The sequence below is a fragment of the Lathamus discolor genome, chromosome 14 (assembly GCF_037157495.1).
Source record: "Lathamus discolor isolate bLatDis1 chromosome 14, bLatDis1.hap1, whole genome shotgun sequence".
Lineage (NCBI taxonomy): Eukaryota > Metazoa > Chordata > Aves > Psittaciformes > Psittacidae > Lathamus > Lathamus discolor.
The window spans coordinates 3,482,803-3,499,292 of record NC_088897.1 but is presented as its reverse complement, the minus strand read 5'-3'; the positions used below and the strand labels follow the sequence as shown (position 1 = coordinate 3,499,292).

At 53.5% G+C, this 16,490-nt stretch overlaps 3 protein-coding genes across 3 annotated transcripts; 1 reads left to right on the top strand and 2 right to left on the bottom strand.

Annotated features, from left to right (window-relative positions):
• Positions 1 to 287: 287 nt before the first annotated feature.
• On the bottom strand, positions 288 to 4,850 carry LOC136022114 (coiled-coil domain-containing protein 183-like). The gene is made up of 16 exons (XM_065695046.1): positions 4,784 to 4,850; positions 4,561 to 4,682; positions 4,335 to 4,395; positions 4,062 to 4,141; positions 3,753 to 3,947; positions 3,558 to 3,662; positions 3,256 to 3,378; positions 2,752 to 2,880; positions 2,551 to 2,611; positions 2,370 to 2,470; positions 2,135 to 2,281; positions 1,923 to 2,083; positions 1,393 to 1,552; positions 983 to 1,252; positions 788 to 884; positions 288 to 397 (listed from the first exon to the last, which is right to left on the bottom strand). The coding sequence occupies exons 1-16, from the start codon at positions 4,848 to 4,850 to the stop codon at positions 288 to 290; spliced, it is 1,989 nt and encodes a 662-aa protein (XP_065551118.1).
• A 7,525-nt stretch (positions 4,851 to 12,375) lies between these two features.
• LOC136021953 (vitamin K epoxide reductase complex subunit 1-like) lies at positions 12,376 to 12,859 on the bottom strand. Its single transcript, XM_065694684.1, has one exon. The coding sequence runs from the start codon at positions 12,853 to 12,855 to the stop codon at positions 12,409 to 12,411; it is 447 nt and encodes a 148-aa protein (XP_065550756.1). The 5' UTR covers positions 12,856 to 12,859; the 3' UTR covers positions 12,376 to 12,408.
• Positions 12,860 to 14,295: 1,436 nt separating this feature from the next.
• On the top strand, positions 14,296 to 15,007 carry LOC136021978 (C-C motif chemokine 3-like). Its single transcript, XM_065694748.1, has 3 exons — positions 14,296 to 14,462; positions 14,687 to 14,795; positions 14,920 to 15,007. Exons 1-3 carry the CDS (start codon positions 14,390 to 14,392, stop codon positions 15,005 to 15,007), a joined length of 270 nt encoding a protein of 89 aa, XP_065550820.1. The 5' UTR covers positions 14,296 to 14,389.
• Positions 15,008 to 16,490: the final 1,483 nt, after the last annotated feature.

The following is a 16,490-nucleotide window of genomic DNA, read 5'->3' as shown; positions in this document are numbered from 1 at the left end:
GGAGAAAGCCAGCCTGCCCCCAGCTGTGCTCTGCCCAAGAAAGATGGCCCCAGCCCAGCCCATTGCCACCACTGTGGGGAGAGGGGCAGGGGATGTGGCTGCCTGCAAAGCCAGCTCAGCTCCCCTCCACCTTTGAGCCGCATGTTCCGTGGACAGAAGTGACTTGTGACCTCCTCTTTCGGCTCTAACACGAGCTTTGGAGGAATGAAAAGCATCTCCTCTATTAAACCAAGGGGAAAGTGTACAAGGGGTGGTCTGGGGCGTCCCCAGCTCTCGGGGAGCGAGCGCTACTTCCTCTTGCTTTTCTTCTTGCTCTCGATCAGCCGCAGCCCTTGCTTCTTGATGTCTTCTCTGCTGAGGACAAGGCTGCTCTGGTTGTCCCCAAAATCAGAATCGTCTGCAGGAGAGAGCGCAGAGGAGCGGGCTGGGGAGGGACTGCGGGGCTGCCTCTGCTGTGCCTGTGTCCCCAGGAGGAGCCGGCACAGTTTGGAGGGCGGCTGGCATCTGCTGCCCAGTGATTTTGAAGACGACGAGGGTCTCCCCGCTTGCCCCACAGCATCCCTCCTTGCTCCTGCGGTGGTTCTGCGCTCCCCAGCCCACCGCCTGCCTTCGCTCTCCCACATCCACACATAAAACCAGCCCCATGCTCAAAGCCCTGGAGACAGCCGAGGTCAGCCCCAGCGCCCGGAGCAGCTCCTGGGTTGGGCTCTGCTGGGACACTGGGAGGTGGGCAAGGACGCCCAGAAATGCCTGGGGCAGTTGCTGTGGGATGTGTCCCCTTTCCTACCTTGGACCCTCATGCACACGTCCTCCAAGGAAACCTTCTGGTTCTGCGGCTCGTTCAGGAGGGTTTTCTCCAGCAGCTGCCTGACCTTCACAAAAGTCTGTGAAAGAGACGCTGTGTTCACAGCTGAAGGGGAGGCGGGTGTTCCAGCCAAAGGGGTGCCCAAGCTCCATGTGCCCCTGGTAGGGAACAGCCCACAGAGCCCAGGGCCACCGGGGCCTGAGCTGCTCCGTGGCTCCTCCCTCGAGCACCTCCATCCTCCAGCTGGGAGGATGGCTTGGGCTGGGCCACCCGGGAAAGCCTGTGTGGGTCCCCAGAGAGCGCAGCAGGGATGGAGCCCCCGGGCACCTCATCGTCCTCGCTGTGGCTGCAGGGGGGCAGGTGAGCCACCCGCTGCACCAGGTACTGCAGCTTCTGCTCACACTGCTGGAGCTTCTCGTGCGCTCCCACGGCCTTGATAGAATGCTCCTGGAGTCAGAGAGAGAACAGCCTCGGTGGGGAAAGCGAGCCCCTCGGGGTGATGGCTGCTGCACCGAGCGTCACCACACGGAGCCGTTGCAGCAGCGAGCAGAGCCTGGGCTGTGCTCAGCCCGGCCCTGTGCGGGTACCTGGCCAGGCACGGTGATGCCCCGCAGACGGCCCCAGAGGCTGTCGAGTCCGTTTGCAAAGTCCAGCAGCGTCTCCTGGCTCCTCAGCAGCTGCGCTCGCCTCTCTGCCAGCCGAGCCTCCTCCCACTGCAGCCTCGTCCTCAGCTCCTCCTCCAGCCCCCTGGAGCCAAGCACGGTCACATCCATCCAAGTGCACAGGGCTGCAGACGCCCCAGAGCTCTTGCAAAAGCTGCTGCCCACGTTCTCCCCTGCCCCAAGCGCAGAGCAGAGGTGCTGCCTGCAGCTCAACCCCGTGCTGCTGCTGGGCCCACTTCCCGTGCCAGGCAAGGAGCAAGGCTCCTCGTTGGGTGGTCTGCCAGCGCCAGAGCTGGGGCAGCACTCTGCTCAGAAACCCTCCCAGTGAGGGAGGGGTGGGCAGCCGCAGGGTGACAAAGGAAGGGGTGCCCTGTTGGGACACCTGCCATGCACATGCCCCCCTGCCCCCAGGGCTGGTGGCCCCTTTGGCATGGCTGTCCGGAGCCCAGCAGCACCTGCTTGTGTCTGCGGGCTGGCGAAACTTCAGCTCATCCCGCTGCATCTCCAGCTCCTTCAGTGCCTTCTTCAGCTCCTGCTGCTTCTCCTGGCGCCCTCTGAGGTACTGTTCGAGTGCCGCCAGGGACTTCTGCTGTGCCAGGAGCCTGCCGGGGACGTCCTGGCCGGGGGAGAGCACATGGACTCAGCCCAGGCCACTCCTGCAGGGTACAGGATCTGGGCCGCGGTCCTGGGGAGGTTTCTGCCCCAGGAACCACAGGAACCGCTGCAAGTTCGTGTCGTGGAGCACAGCAGTTCCGTCCCTGCCTGCACAAGAGGGGCCCTGGGGGGCTCTGGGGACAGAGGAGGGCAGATAACCCTGCAATGGACCAAGGTGAGCAGACAAGGCTCAGCTCCCTGGGGCTGGAGCAGCCCCAGCTTCTACCAGAGATGGGTTTTCAGCTCACCCAGAGGCAGGAGCACTGCACCGCAGCCTTGGCCTTCTCCATCTTCTCCGTCAGCCAGGCGTCACGCTCCAGCCGGGACTTGGTGGCCTCCGGTTTGGCAGCTGGGGTGGAAAGGTTGTGGCAGGGAAGGATGCCTGCGGCTGCGCCCGCATCCCCCCCCTGCACCCTGACAGGCACTCACCCACCAGCGGGTCCTGCTCGGGCAGGCTCAGCAAGTCCCTGGCGACGTCATGCCTGGTTTGCTGCAAGGATGTTCATCGTCACCGCTGAGCTGCTGGCACCCTGGGGGAGCTGGCCCTGCAGCCCCTCGCCCACGGGAGGCTGGGCACCGATGCCCGCCCTGTGCCTGCAACCCTGCCTGGGCCAGGTCCCCCCAGCTCACCGCTTTCAGAAGCCTTTCTTCTGCTTCCTTGAGCCAGCGTCTGTCTACGCGCTCTTTCCGAGCAGCCAGGGTGCGGGCCCTGAGCTCTCTCTCGGCACGGAACTGGGCTTCCATCCTGGCCTTGTGCTCCTGGAGCAGAGCAGAGCAGAGCAGAGCAGAAAAGAAGTGGCTCCCAAAGCTACAATGGACCTCTGTGGGCTTCTAACATGGGCACGGCCAGCACCAAAAATGCCCCCCCCTACCCCGAGTAAACAGCCCCGGAAGGAAACTGAGCAAGGACAGCTAGAGAATGGAGAATGCCACCTTCCCCACGGCCAGTGCTTCAGGCAGCTGTCCCCAGCGCAGGGCAGCCTGGCCCGAGAGCCACACACGGGAGGGTGCTGTGGGGAGGCCAAGCTCAGTCTTGCTTTTCCTCGAAGGAAGACTCAGCAGCCTGGGCACCTGGTGCCACCTGTGGGCTCTGCAGGGCAGGAAAGCACCCTGAGGTGCGCTGGACCGTCTCACCTTGGCTACACGAGCAGCTCTGAGACCATGCGAGGCCCTGAGCTCCATGTCTTCCACCTCCCCGTGCTGCAGCTCGGCCGTCTCACTCAGCACGTCCAGGTGCAGAGGCAGGTGGGCCAGCTCCTGGGACACAGGGAGCCACAGCCCACTGAGTCCCAGGGGTGCCCTGTGCTGGGACAGAAGATGGGGGGGAGCAGGAGGAGCTCCTGCAGGAGGGTGTCCCACCAGCACAGCCCCTTGGGCACTTCAGGGCCTTTGCAGGGGGAGCGGCTGAGAGCACGGCGCAGTGAGGATGAGCTCACCTTCCTCAGGGCATCCCGCACCGCCACGTACAGGGCAGTCACCTTCTGCCCAGCGTGGACTTTTGTCTGCGTCTTCTCAATGCTGCTCTCCAGCGTCCGAACCACCTGGGGCAGAGATGGTTGGGGACAAGGGGTGAGCCCATGTGCTGAGACCGGCGCCCACCCAGGGCTGCAGGCTTGACTGAACCCCCCCACGGGTGCTGCCACCCCAGCAAGGGGCCCTGGGACCTGTGCCTGGTGCTGCTTCTCGTCCATCCGCACATCCTGCAGCTGCTGCAGCCGCCTCTGCAGCTGCTCCTTGGCCCGGCTCCGCTGCTTCACCTGGTACAGCAGCATGTTGCACGTGTTCACCCGGCCATAGATTTCGGCCCGCAGCTTCTCCTGGGCCACCTGCGTGGGATGTGAGCATTTGCCAGGCTGGAGGCAGGGCTCGCTGGGCACCCACGGGAGAAGGGGTCCTGCCCGCACAACTCTTTGCCAAGGCAGAGCTGGTGATGCTGGCACCTGCTCGCTCCCTTGGCGGGACAGGAGCTCTGCTGCGGCAAAGGTCCCGCTCAGGGAGCTAACGGAGACACTGATGGGTCCTGCAGTGCAAAGGGTTCCACGGGACCACTCATGGACACCCCGTGTCTCACTGCACCAGCCCTGTGGGGCTGTCCTGGGGCTGGCACCAGGTTCCTGTTCCCTACAACCGGTCCTTCTGAGCATCCCCTGAACCCCAGCCCGCTGCGAGCAGCCTGCACCCGCTGGACTCTGCTATTACCTCCACCGTCTTACTGGCCAAAGCAATGCCCAAGGGCTGCTCCGCTGCGCAAGCCTCAGAGAGGGTGAGCTCATGCTGTGGGCAAAGAAGGGCAGAGAGCACATCAGTGCCAGGCTGGGGACGGTCCCAGCCTCCTGCTGCCCTGCACTTCCTGCTCCCGGAGAGGACCAGTGGAGAAGCTGGCTCTGCAGCTCCGGCAGAGCCACAGTCACGGAGGCAGCAAATGGGACCTGCTGGTACCTTCCGCACACGGCCCAGGACACGGGTATCCTCCTGCACCGCCTCTCGCAGCTGGGGCAGCAGCTCCCGGTTCTCATTGAACCTTTCTTCCTCTGGCTTGGAGTAAAACGTCCTCGCTAGCCCTGCAGGACATTGAGGAGCTGTTGGTACCGTGCAGGACGATGCGGGGACCAAAAGCCCCCGACTTGGCCCAGTCCATAATGCAAAGCCAACGGGGCAGCACCTTGCAGGGCTATGCTGGCCCGCATCTCACGGATACGCTTGCTGAGGTTTGGCTTCTGGCCCAGCATGATGCTGCTCCTGCTGCCTTGGCTCTCCAGCCCCACTGCGTACGTAGCAGCCACTGCAGCTCTACTGCCCGCTGCAACGCTCACGGAGCTGTGGCCAAGCCAATGGAGCCTTGCGACCTATGTGGTCATAGTTGTCGCAGGGCTGTAACCACAACACGGAGCTGAGCTCCCTGCGCCCTGGCAACTGTTGCCGGGCTGTAACCACAGCAACGGAGCAAGAGCAGCCTGCTGCTGCCCGGACATGTCCCTTTGGAAATGTCAGTTAAGTGGTCAGCAAACAGCCGCGCAGCGAGTTACGCTCCTGTTGACACGGGCAAGAACCCACCGGCTCTCCATACTGGTGTTTATTTTGACGCTCACCGTATGCTCTTGCTCACCTACAAACGGGACAAGAAACGCAAGCACATGCAGCTGTTTGTTGGTCAATAGCATCAAGTTCCCGCCACCAGAGAGCTGCAGAAAAAGACTTTTAAGGAAACGGCCTTCCCAGCACCAAGCTCGTACATCAGCTGAGATCAAGTTTCCGTAACGCGGGACCTTTAGCCTGAAAACAAAGAAATACGGGATTGCCAAATACCCTCTGAGGCCGTCACTCAGCATCTCCTGTGCAGATTTATAAATGGCGGGCTAGTGCTAATAGCCAGTGACAAGCTAAATACCAACGTGATCATCTCCAGTGCTTCATCAAGCCTGCATGAAGAGATGGCCTAAGAGTCGCCAACCGCAATCGCTTATCGCTTATGCAAACATAGCAGATGTTGCCTAAAGATAGCTGTAAGATGTTCCAGGAAATGGCAGAGATAAGACGAACAAAGGACATAGGAGTAGAGGGGTCAACAATGGGACAAAAGAGGAAGACTTCTCGCTTCGGCCTCAACGACCATCAGGAGGCAGAAAACGACCCCCTAACAACAGCTGAAGCATGCGCAGAGTACCTCCACTACTTCATGAACACGGAAGTAAAGATGTATAAAAAGGGACTGTTTGAACTGCTCAGCACGGCAGTTGGCGGAGCGCAGACTCCCCTGTCGTCCAGCGCTGTCTTTGCTCATATTCTACTTGCTATAATTAATAAAATTCCAATTGGATTATGATCCGTTGTGGTCTCAATTTATAACAATTTCTGGTGCCGTGACTCGGATAAGGAACGGTGGGCTTTGGTCCTCCGGGGAGGCGCCCCGCGGCGTTTCGCGGCCCCGCGACCAACAGCTTACCTCATCCTTACCGACGAACCTAAATGCTAGAATATGAGCAAAGAAGGAACCGGTAAAATCCCATAAAAATTCTGTGCACGGGAGTCCGGACGAAGACGCAGGACGCGTAAGTATATTGCGAAACTTTCCGCAGAGCGAAATAGTTCGCGGCGGAGGACTGCAGAGTGAAATTGTTCACGGCAGAGATTGTTCGCGGGTTTACCGTTCGGGCGGGATTGGGTTTCCTGGAATATAACGAATGAGAGGTTCGATATACTGAACCAAGCGAGTGTGGACCCTTAAGTACTGCGGTTCCCATCTCCCGCGAGGGATTGGGCCAGGAACAAGGGGGAGCGAGCGAGTGCGTGTTCGGAGATGTTCCAGAAGATGGGGGCGAAGGGCAGCAAGCCTTCGACTCCCATGGGATGGGTACCCATTGTACCTAAGAATACCCCTCTGGCATATATCTTAGACAATTGGAGATGTCTCCCTGGAACCTTAGGGAAAGATAAGCAAAAAATGATAGAATATTGTACTAAGATGTGGGGAGGGAAGAAGATTTTTAAAAATGTTTTTTGGCCAATCTATGGGTCAGAAGAAGATTGGGTAAGACAGCAATTAAACCTCTGGGTTAATAATAAAAAACCCCTTAACCTTGAGGAGAGTCAATATGCGGAAGTGTGGCTAAAAAGACCGGGAGCTAGACTTTACCCGCTGAATGAGATTAAAAAAAAACTAAACAAAAGAAAAAGAAGGTATAATATGAAGCGGGGACAGATACTAAATATGTATAGGCGTAAGGGAATAAATGTAAAGGAAAAACGACCCTGGGTGTGCATACTTTGGAGGAACGATCCCCATGCACCTCAGCGCTGAATAAAGCATACCTACTTTACAACTTTAACGAGTTGTGGAGTCAATCCGCGTATCAATTTGGCGAGCCAGCCAGGAGGCCTCTGTTCGGCTGCAGGATCGGGTGAGGAGCGGATATCCTAAGCCCCACCCCAGGCCGCTTGCCTGGAGGAGCTCCGCTTCTCATCCGCTCACTGCGGGGACAGACAGCGACCTGCGCCGGCTGCGGAGAGGCGGTGTGCTTGGAATTCAGGTACTTTGGGGGGCCTGTAGGGCGTACGCGTGGCCGGGGCTGCTGGTAAGGCGTGCAGAGACGTCTGGCGCACAGCGGAGTTCCCCTTGGCAGGCAGGGCTTGCAAGCTGGGGGCTCGTCGACCGATAGCGCGGCTGCAAGCGATCCTGGACGCGGATCGGGCGAGCCCGGGTTTTCGCTGCATCCCAAGTTTTGGGAGCCAGGGCGGACCTGCTAATGACCGTGTAGGAAGCAGGAGAAGGGCAAGCGGAACCATAGCGTGAGTGTGTGGGATCCCATGTGTTTCTGTGTGACTGAGACGTAGCGTAGCTACGAAGCGAGTGTGGAGTCCTAATCCGCGGTTCCGTGTCTCCGCGAGGGGAGCGGCCGGAGACGGACGAAGCGTTTATGTTTTTCTGTCCTGTGTCTTGTCTGTGTATAACCATCAAGCAGCTCAGAAAGCGGGGGAAGGTCCGACTACCCCTCCCGCAGTGGATAACTTTACGAAATACAAGGGCAAGGGAATTTCCTATATGCCCTGTGAGAGTATGTGCCTTGTAGGAGTGTAACTGTATGTGACGGGTGGCATTTCACGTGGACTCAGGACACCGGTGGGGCAGATACTGCTCGGGGTGTCTTACAAAACACTGCCAGGTAGAAAATTATAATTATCTAATCGGTGACCAGAAATGAAAGATTACTTTGTGGAGAAAAACCACAAAATCCTGGCGGACTTCCGGGAAGTTAGAATGGAAAACTGAGAAAGGGTTTATAAAAGGTATCAAAGAAAATTTGAGAAGATGTGGTTACAAAGGAAAAAAAAAACAAATAAAATGAGAATACAACAATTAATGTCTCTCTTTTTGGGACAATCAACGGGGGATATCAGGAAAACCTTCGTAACCTGACATATGAGTGCATAATAAGTTTTGAACAGTGGAACCTGTTGTGGATACTAGGGCAGTGTAAATTTTGCTGGAACTGAAACTATGTTCTAACGACAGGGGAGTTGATCTGCAGAACCCAGAGATACTATCTTACTGAATCCCCTGAGAATATCATAAAACTTGTGTGTAGGTGCTCTCATATTTTAAGTGCATTTGCAGAGCACTGGGAAAGAGAAGCTATAGAGATTTGTAAGAGATTGTTTGAAATGGGAGCCGGTCAAAACAAGGGAATTGTGAAGAAAAGCCCATTGGGTTACATTTTGGCACATTGGAAAGAACTGGGAGGTTCTTCTGGGGGCTCGGTAAACAAGAAAACATTGGTAAAATATTGTAATCAATGGTGGCCTTTATAAACTTTGGAAAATCAGGAAAAATGGCCTAAAAATGGAACTCTGAATTCTAATGCATTTTTTTACAATTTATGTTGGTTTTGAGGTGGCCAAGAAAATGCAATGAAGTAATGCACGCAGATATGTTTCGCTTTAAGAAAGCACCTGGAGTGGCAGACAGAATGTGAAATTAATATAACTCTGCCAGATCCCTAATTTTCGTTTTGGAAAAGGACAGGGAAAAACAGAAAGCTAAGCTGGAGAGATGTTGTTCAGCCTGTGATATTGGGACAGTCATCAAGAAAATTATATACCACAGGTACCTCCGAGAGGAGCACCCTCTGCCTCTGTCCTATCAGGTATTGATAAGGAGGAGGAAATTGCTGTCACTGGCAACAAGCAGCACATTCACATTCAGGGTTAAGAAGGGGTTAAACCAGAAGTGCTGTTGCAGAGGCAGGCATCTGTAGCCCCTGCAGAGCAGGGTGAGCACCTGTGAAAAATAATAAATAAATAAATAAAAAAGGGAAAACCAAAGGGGAAAGGAGGGAAGCTGCCGCAGTTCCCGTGTTTGAGCATGGAGAGTGTATAGGAATTGGAAATAGGTAGAAAAGAAAAAGCTGGGTCGTGCTACAGCCACGGCTGCGCTGGTTGCTTTAAAACTGGTGGAGGACGAATGTCGGACAGAAGTGGGGGAGTAACCTCCTCTTCTGTGGAACCGGATCGGTGTGAGTGCTATGAGGAGTTTGGACGCTGGGAGTGAGACTACCCTAGTGGGAGTGCCATGGGGTGGCTCGGGTGACTGAATTGGAACTAGGCTGACGGGACCAGGGGAGGAATCTTCCCTAGCAGAAACACTGGTTATAATGGAATTTTTGGTTGATACAGGTGCAATGTATTCAGTTTTAAACAAAGCTTTAATACCTTTGGGGATGATTATATGATGATAAAAGGGGCGACTGGCCAAGGTGAAAAGGCTTATTTTTGTAAACTACTAAAATAACAATTGGGAAAACAATGGGGCATCCGTAAGTTTTTGTATATGCCTAACTCCGCAAAAGCTCTTTTGGGGAGAGATTTGTTAGAACACTTGGGAGCAACCATTACTTTCAAAGGAGGCGAGATCACTTTAAAAGTAAAGGACCAACAGTATATAGAGATGTTAAAAGCTTAATTTTGATCACTAATCATGTCGAGGGAGAAGTCAGATTGAAGATATATTGGATCAGGTATTCCCAGGGATATGGGCTACAAACATACCTGGAAGAGCTCCTAAAAGAATACCAGGTACAAACGGGGAACGTGCTGTTACAGTATGTAGATGATCTGCTCATAGCAGGGAATAATAAGGAGGATGTAAGAAAAGAAAGCATTCGATTTCTAAACTTTCTTGCACAAAAGGGCCTACGGGTATCACAAGAAAAGTTACAATTTGTGGAGGAAAAAGTGAAATATTTGGGACATTATTTGTTTAATGGCCAGAAAATATTGGAGCCAGTCGCATTAAAGGCCCAGTGACGAGACCCCACTGGAAAGTAATCAGTACTCCAGGGGACACCAAGAAAATCCTGAAAAGATAACGTAATGATAGAGACTTTATTTAATTATTTTGCCGCATTATCTTTTGGTATAAAGTGTGTATTGCTGTTTATATTTGCTATAAGTATTTCTCCTCTTTTCTATTATATATGGAAACGTACAAAGTGTGTTGAAGGAAATTGCTAAACTTATGCAACCACACAAGAGTGAATATAGAAGATATGCTGATGTAAATAATGTATGTACTCTAGATATACGAATTAGGTGTAATAATTTGAATTGCAATTGTTATCCATTTGCTTGTTTTAGGTGTAAGGTATGTCAGGATAAATGGTGGACACACTGTGAATGTGGATGCCCTCCAATAGGAGTTTGCACACAGTGTTGGAAAATCAAAGAACTCTCACTGAGTGGAAATTAAAACAATTAGAGTCTAAACCAAGAAATTATTTGGGAATCCCATGAGTGGTGGGAGATTTTTGCCAACGGAATAAACCCTCAATATTATTGTTACCACTCCAATGAACCAGTCCCCTTTATAGCCGAAATTTTGATTATAAAGCGTAGAAGGGAAGTACTAACTGTATCTTGCTTTGCCCCATTAGTTAAGGCTGCAAAGTGGGAAGCCTATGTAGACAGGCAGAAAGCCCGAAACAGCTGTTCTCCTGAAGAATTCCCTTGCTGCCGAGAAGATGGTACACCCCGTGGCTCGAAGCAACCGAGTCGACGGGCGAGGCAGAGGAGGAATAAACTGTGGAGAAAAGAACCAGAACAATGGGATGCAAAGCCAGCAATGGCCGAACTTCCCCAGGACTGGTAAAAATATACTTAAATTGGCAAAATTGACAGACACCCTTTTTTCTGGTATACCGTTAGTTTTGTTATTGATAATAACCCAAGCAAATGGAAACCCGCATGAACCATTAAAGTGGGAATTAATATCCTGGGAAACTTCCAAAGTGATAACCACTTTCACTGGGACGGGACAACCTGAATTCCCTGTACAACCTTTATGTAGAACTCCGGGAAAGGTTAGATCAACGTAAGAAAGATTGTGAGGCGGGCAGGTCATGGTATGAAAATTGGTTTAATATTTCACCTTGGCTAACCACTTTGTTGTCTGCTTTAGCAGGACCGCTTATTATGTTGGTTTTGGGACTTATATTTGGGCCTTGTATATTACGCTATATTTTACACTTTATTAGAGAACGGTTTGACATAGCAAAACTGCTTATTTTAACTACGAGATCTGGGGTAAAATATAAGAGTGTATCTATGGATGAGGATGAAGATTGTTGTGAATGTGTCATGCCACGTAAAAAAATATACCTGTGATTGTAAGGAATTACCTTGTGAGTGTTATGATAAATGTTGGGAGTGTGGAACAAGGTTGGCTTACAATTCTGAAAATGAAAGCAGCATCTAATAAACAATAATAGGATAAAAGAAAAAGGGGGGATTGTAAGAAACTATGAATTAGGATATTGTTTATTAAGATTTATGTTAAGCCCAATGTAAAGGTTAGGCAATAAAAAGTATGAAATTGCTTACTCAAACAGTCACCGGACACAGCTTACATAGACTAACAGTCGCCAACCGCAATCGCTTATCGCTTATGCAAACATAGCAGATGTTGCCTAAAGATAGCTGTAAGATGTTCCATGTGAGAAACTATAGACTAGTGTATTGTTTATTAAGATATATGTTAAGCCAAATGTAAAGGAACTGACAGAGATAAAACACAGCTGGCCAAGATAAGATAGCCGCAAGATGTCCCAGGAACTGGCAGAGATAAGACTAACAACTCCCTGCAAAGACATATGGATGAAGGATCAAAGGAGGAAGACTTCTCACCAGGAGGCAGGAAACTACCCCCTAACAACAACTGAAGCATGCGCAGAGTACTTCCACTATTTCATGAACAACGAAGTAAAGATGTATAAAAAGGGGCTGTTTGAAATACTTAACACGGCAGTTGGCGGAGCGCAGACTCCCCTGTCGTCCAGCGCTGTCTTTGCTCATATTCTACTTGCTACAATTAATAAAATTTTAATTGGATTATGATCCGTTGTGGTCTCAATTTATAACATAATTTATTTTGGGTATTTCCCCCCCCTTTTTTAGCAGCAATAAGCTTTCCCATTGAAGAAGGCTGCAGTCCAAGTGCTCTCCTGTGTGCCCGGGGCTGGACACTCTTTTTCATGCAAGTCTGATGGCCTTCCCTCCCCACATCTCCCCCTTCTTTGTTTTGTGTATCCCCTATCAACACCTGCTTAAGGGCTCGATTAATAATCATAGAATCATAGAATCACGGAATAGTTAGGGCTGGAAAGGACCTCAAGATCATCCAGTTCCAACCCCCCCGCCATAGGCAGGGACACCTCACACTAAACCATCCCACCCAAGGCTTCAAAATAATTCTTTTTCCCCCGTTGCTGTGATTGCTGGCCCCGTTTTGGGCTGAATTCAGTGGGTTTGGGGGCGCTGGCGCCAGCGGCGCAGGTTGAGGCGCAGCAGGAGCAGGTTGAGGCCGTAGGTGCTGAGGCAGACGGGGCAGAGGTCGTGCAGGGCGAAGGCCAAGATGGCCGCCAGCCACAGCGACGCCAGCGCCGACGCCAGCAGCACCGCAGAGGCCCCGCGGCCACGCACGGGCCCCAGAACCCCTTGCAGGAGGCAGAACACGACCCCCACGGCCCCACTGGGGACGCTGGCGGCGCTGTCCCGGCCCAGCAGTGGCTCCACCAGCCCCAGGCCATGCCCCCACCGGGACGCGATCACGCGCGTGCACGACACCGCCTCGGCCAGGTCCCAGCGTGCGCAGTACCCGGGGCCCTGCGCGCGCGCCCGCTCCACATGGAGCGCGTACAGGGAGAGCGCCGCCCCGGGCACGCACAGCGCCGCGCGCGCCGCCATCGCCTACGTGACCGTTGTACCTTGTGGGGGATGTACAGGAATGTTCATGGTTATGGTGAATGTTCCTGGCCATACACTGATGAGAGAGGAGAAACCAAGGAATAATCCCTCTTACTCAACCGCTTTGTTTCCTAAGGGTGCTTTGGTGAACTGCTGGGAACCCCTCTGTTGCTTAAAGAGTGCTTTGATTAACTGCTTGAATGCTTTAAGGGGGCTATGTAACTAAGAGATACGTACATCCCGTTACAGGATAAGTAACCAGAGAGCGAATGGAATTTACGGGGCTAAGATGGTGGTTAATTGCATGGGAAAGACATCTCCCCGTTAATGTACTACCAAGACGGTCAGCAAGGTCTTCACCGGAGAATGGCCCCAGCAACGAGAACAGAATAATGGAAAGGGGCCACGTCGGCATCCAGGTACAGAAGAAGGGATTGGCTGAGACCCCGGGCCAAGAAGTGTAAGAGACTAGACCCCAAAGACCCCGGTGTGCGTCTCTGGTGTGGCGGAGACTCCCCGGCGCACCCAGCGCTGATTGCTTATTGCCTCTCGATAGTAATCAGTTGTAATAAAATAATAGAATCAGATCACGGCTAAGACGAAATCTTTATAACAGTCTCTACCACCTGCAATTGGTGGTAGAACTCCTGCAGGCACTGCGAGAAGCCCCTGGCCCTGCCAGCTTCACACAGGGTGAAGGCGGTCTGCAGGAATTTCGTCTCGGCATCCTGCTGGGCAGCCTCCTTGACACCAGTGGATGAAGAATTGCACTGCGCGTCACTTTTGTTTTCTGCCCCCCTCCCCTTCCTCCGTGCTCCTCTCGGATCTCCGAGAGCCATTCCTCATGGATGCCGCTGTCCACCCCACTGTGGTGGGGACAGTGTGCCCAGGTGGGGGCCAGACCCACTGCTTATTACGGCTTATTACTGATCTCCCCAGCCTGGGTGTCGGGTCTGAAACTAACTCTGTATCCCTGCTGTGAGCAGGGGAGCAGGGTGAGAAGGGCTGTTTGTGCCAAAACTGGGGCTAAGGTGGGAGCTTTCTCCTGGCAGTGGTTTTCTGCCAGCAATAGCAGCAGAGCCTGGCGGTGTCCATCCACAGAGCAGCTCCTCAGCCCCCCAGCACAGCGATGCTGCAAAGCAAATCCCTGCCTGGAGCTTGCTGCCTGCTTGGGACTGCCACTGGGGCTCTGGCCATGGAGCTTTGTGCCCCAGCCTGGCTCATGGCTGCTGGGGGATCCTTGCGGCAGTGGCAGCGTTGGTGCTGGGGGGTTTGGGGCACCCAAAGAGAATCTGAAAGTTGCAGCCCCATGGCCAGCGCTTCCCTCTCTGCGGCTTCCTTCTGCAGCTCAGCAAATCCGCGTGCTCTGACAGGATTTCCCTGCTAGCATGGACTCTTTTTCTCTCCTTGAAAACCTGCGCCGGCCCTGCGGCCGGGGATAAAAGCAGGGCATGGCCACAGGGCCGAGCATTGTGCAGAGCCCTGCAGAGCCCAGCTCCAGCCCTGCACGCAGATCCCTCAGCTCCACAGCACCATGAAGGTCTCCGCAGCTGCTCTGGTCGCTCTCCTCCTCGTGCCCGCCCGCGCCCCACCTGAGGCCCATCTCGGTGAGTCCGGCAGCACTGCATCCTCCCTGGGGCTCACTGTGCCATTGCTCCATAGGAGCTGCCGGGGCAGACTGAGAGCTCCATCCCCATCAGCAGGGGGAGGCCTGGGACCAGGAGGCCAATGCTGGCACCGAGGGAACAGGACACAAGAGGGGAGACAGCAAATCCCCCGGGAACCCCTGTGCCTGGGGTCTCACCAGGGCTCTCCGTCTCTGCCCTCACAGATGCTGTCCCCACCACGTGCTGCTTCACCTACCACCAGCGCCCCATCCCGCGGCGCCTCATCACCTCTGCCTATATCACCAGCAGCAGCTGCAGCCAGCCGGGAGTGATGTGAGTACCACTGGGGGCTAAGGGGGCGATGGCTGGGGCAGAGGGATGGGGACATGCCTGGGGACCTATTGCAGGCAGCCCGCTGCCCCGGCCAAGCACTCTAACGTGGGACTTGTCCTGGCAGCATGGTCACCAAGAAGGAGCTGTGCACAGACCCCCGGGCGGGCTGGGTGCAGGCACAGGTGCAGCACTTCCAGAGCCTGAAGAACTGATCCTTCCCCACTGCCACCCCTGATGCCCCTGGTGCTTCCCCAGACCTGGGTACGCAGGAGAGCACTTGGAAGGCAGCCTTCTTCAATGGGAAAGCTTATTCTATTTAACTTATTTAAACAAAGTATTTTCTGCTAAAAAAGGGGAAAAAAACCCCAAAATAAATTATATAAAAACCCGATTAACTTGGACAGTATTACCTCAAAGGTTTAAAAACAGTCCCAGGAGTTTTCAAAGTCAGTTAGCACTGGCACTAGGATCATGGAAACCACCCACTCAGACGGGGACTCTGTTACAATATGTGGATGACCTGTTAATTGCCACAGAAACAAAGGAAGAATGTGTCCAGTGAATGGTGGGATTATTGAATTTTCTGGGACTGAATGGTTATTGGGTATCCAGACAAAAGGCACAAGTAACCCAAACCCCAGTGTCCTACCCAGGGTATGAAATAACAGGAGAACACAGAGTACCTGGAACTGCTAGAAAAGAAGCCATTTGTCAAACTCCACGACCGTCGAACATCAAGGAGCTCTGGACGTTCCGGGGAAGGACTGGGTGATGCAGACTTTGGATGCATGGTTATGGTGCTCTGGTAAGACCACTATATGAGCTGTTAAAAGAAACCCCTCTCTCTTTGCAATGGACTGATGCAGCAGAGGGCTTTAGAAATTTAAAAGGCAGAGCTAATGAGAACTGTTGGTTGGTATTCTAGGATCACCTACTGCCAGCGCAGGAGCGTTGCATCCCAACTAGAAGGAAGTGCAGCAAGAGGGCCAGGAGACCTCCTTGGATGGACAAGGAGCTGCTGAGGAAAATTCAAAGGGAAAAAGAGGCTTATAAAAGGTGGAAGCAAGGTCAGGCGGCCTGGGAAGAATGCAGGGATGTTGTCCGGGAAGCTAGGGACCAGGTTAGGAAAGCTAAGGCCCAGTTAGAATTAAACTTGGCTAGGGATGTTAAGGATAACAGGATGGGATTCTATAGGTATGTAGCGAATAAAAGACAGACCAGGGACAACGCAGGCCTTCTCCGGAAGCTGTCGGGAGAGCAGGCTACCGTGGGTTTGGAGAAGGCTGAGGTTCAGAATGACTTCTTTGCCTCGGTCCTCACTGGCAAAGGCTCTGCCCACACCACCCAAGTCTGGGAAGGCAGACGCAGGGACTGTGAGAATGATGATCCTAGGCCCACTGTAGGAGAGGATCTGGTTCGAGACCATCTTAAGAACCTGAATGTACACAAGTCCATGGGACCTGATGAAATCCATCCGCGGGTCCTGAAGGAGCTGGCGAATGAAGTTGCTAAGCCACTGGCCATCATATTTGAAAAATGGTGGCAGTCAGGTGAAGTTCCCGACGACTGGAAAAAGGGAAATATAACCCTCACTTTCAAGAAGGGGAAAATGGATGACCCGGCGAAATACAGAGCAGTCAGTCTCACCTCTGTGCCTGGCAAAATCTTGGAGCACATTCTCCTGGGAGGCATGCT

Coding starts and splice junctions, on each gene's coding strand:
- LOC136021953 (XM_065694684.1), bottom strand. CDS start 12,855: ATGGCGGCGCGCGCGGCGCTGTGCGTGCCCGGGGCGGCGCTCTCCCTG.
- LOC136021978 (XM_065694748.1), top strand. CDS start 14,390: ATGAAGGTCTCCGCAGCTGCTCTGGTCGCTCTCCTCCTCGTGCCCGCC. Junction 14,463..14,686: donor CCCACCTGAGGCCCATCTCG/GTGAGTCCGGCA, acceptor CTGCCCTCACAG/ATGCTGTCCCCACCACGTGC. Junction 14,796..14,919: donor TGCAGCCAGCCGGGAGTGAT/GTGAGTACCACT, acceptor TTGTCCTGGCAG/CATGGTCACCAAGAAGGAGC.
- LOC136022114 (XM_065695046.1), bottom strand. CDS start 4,850: ATGCTGGGCCAGAAGCCAAACCTCAGCAAGCGTATCCGTGAGATGCGG. Junction 4,683..4,783: donor GGCCAGCATAGCCCTGCAAG/GTGCTGCCCCGT, acceptor AATGTCCTGCAG/GGCTAGCGAGGACGTTTTAC. Junction 1,553..1,922: donor CAGCCCGCAGACACAAGCAG/GTGCTGCTGGGC, acceptor GCTTGGCTCCAG/GGGGCTGGAGGAGGAGCTGA.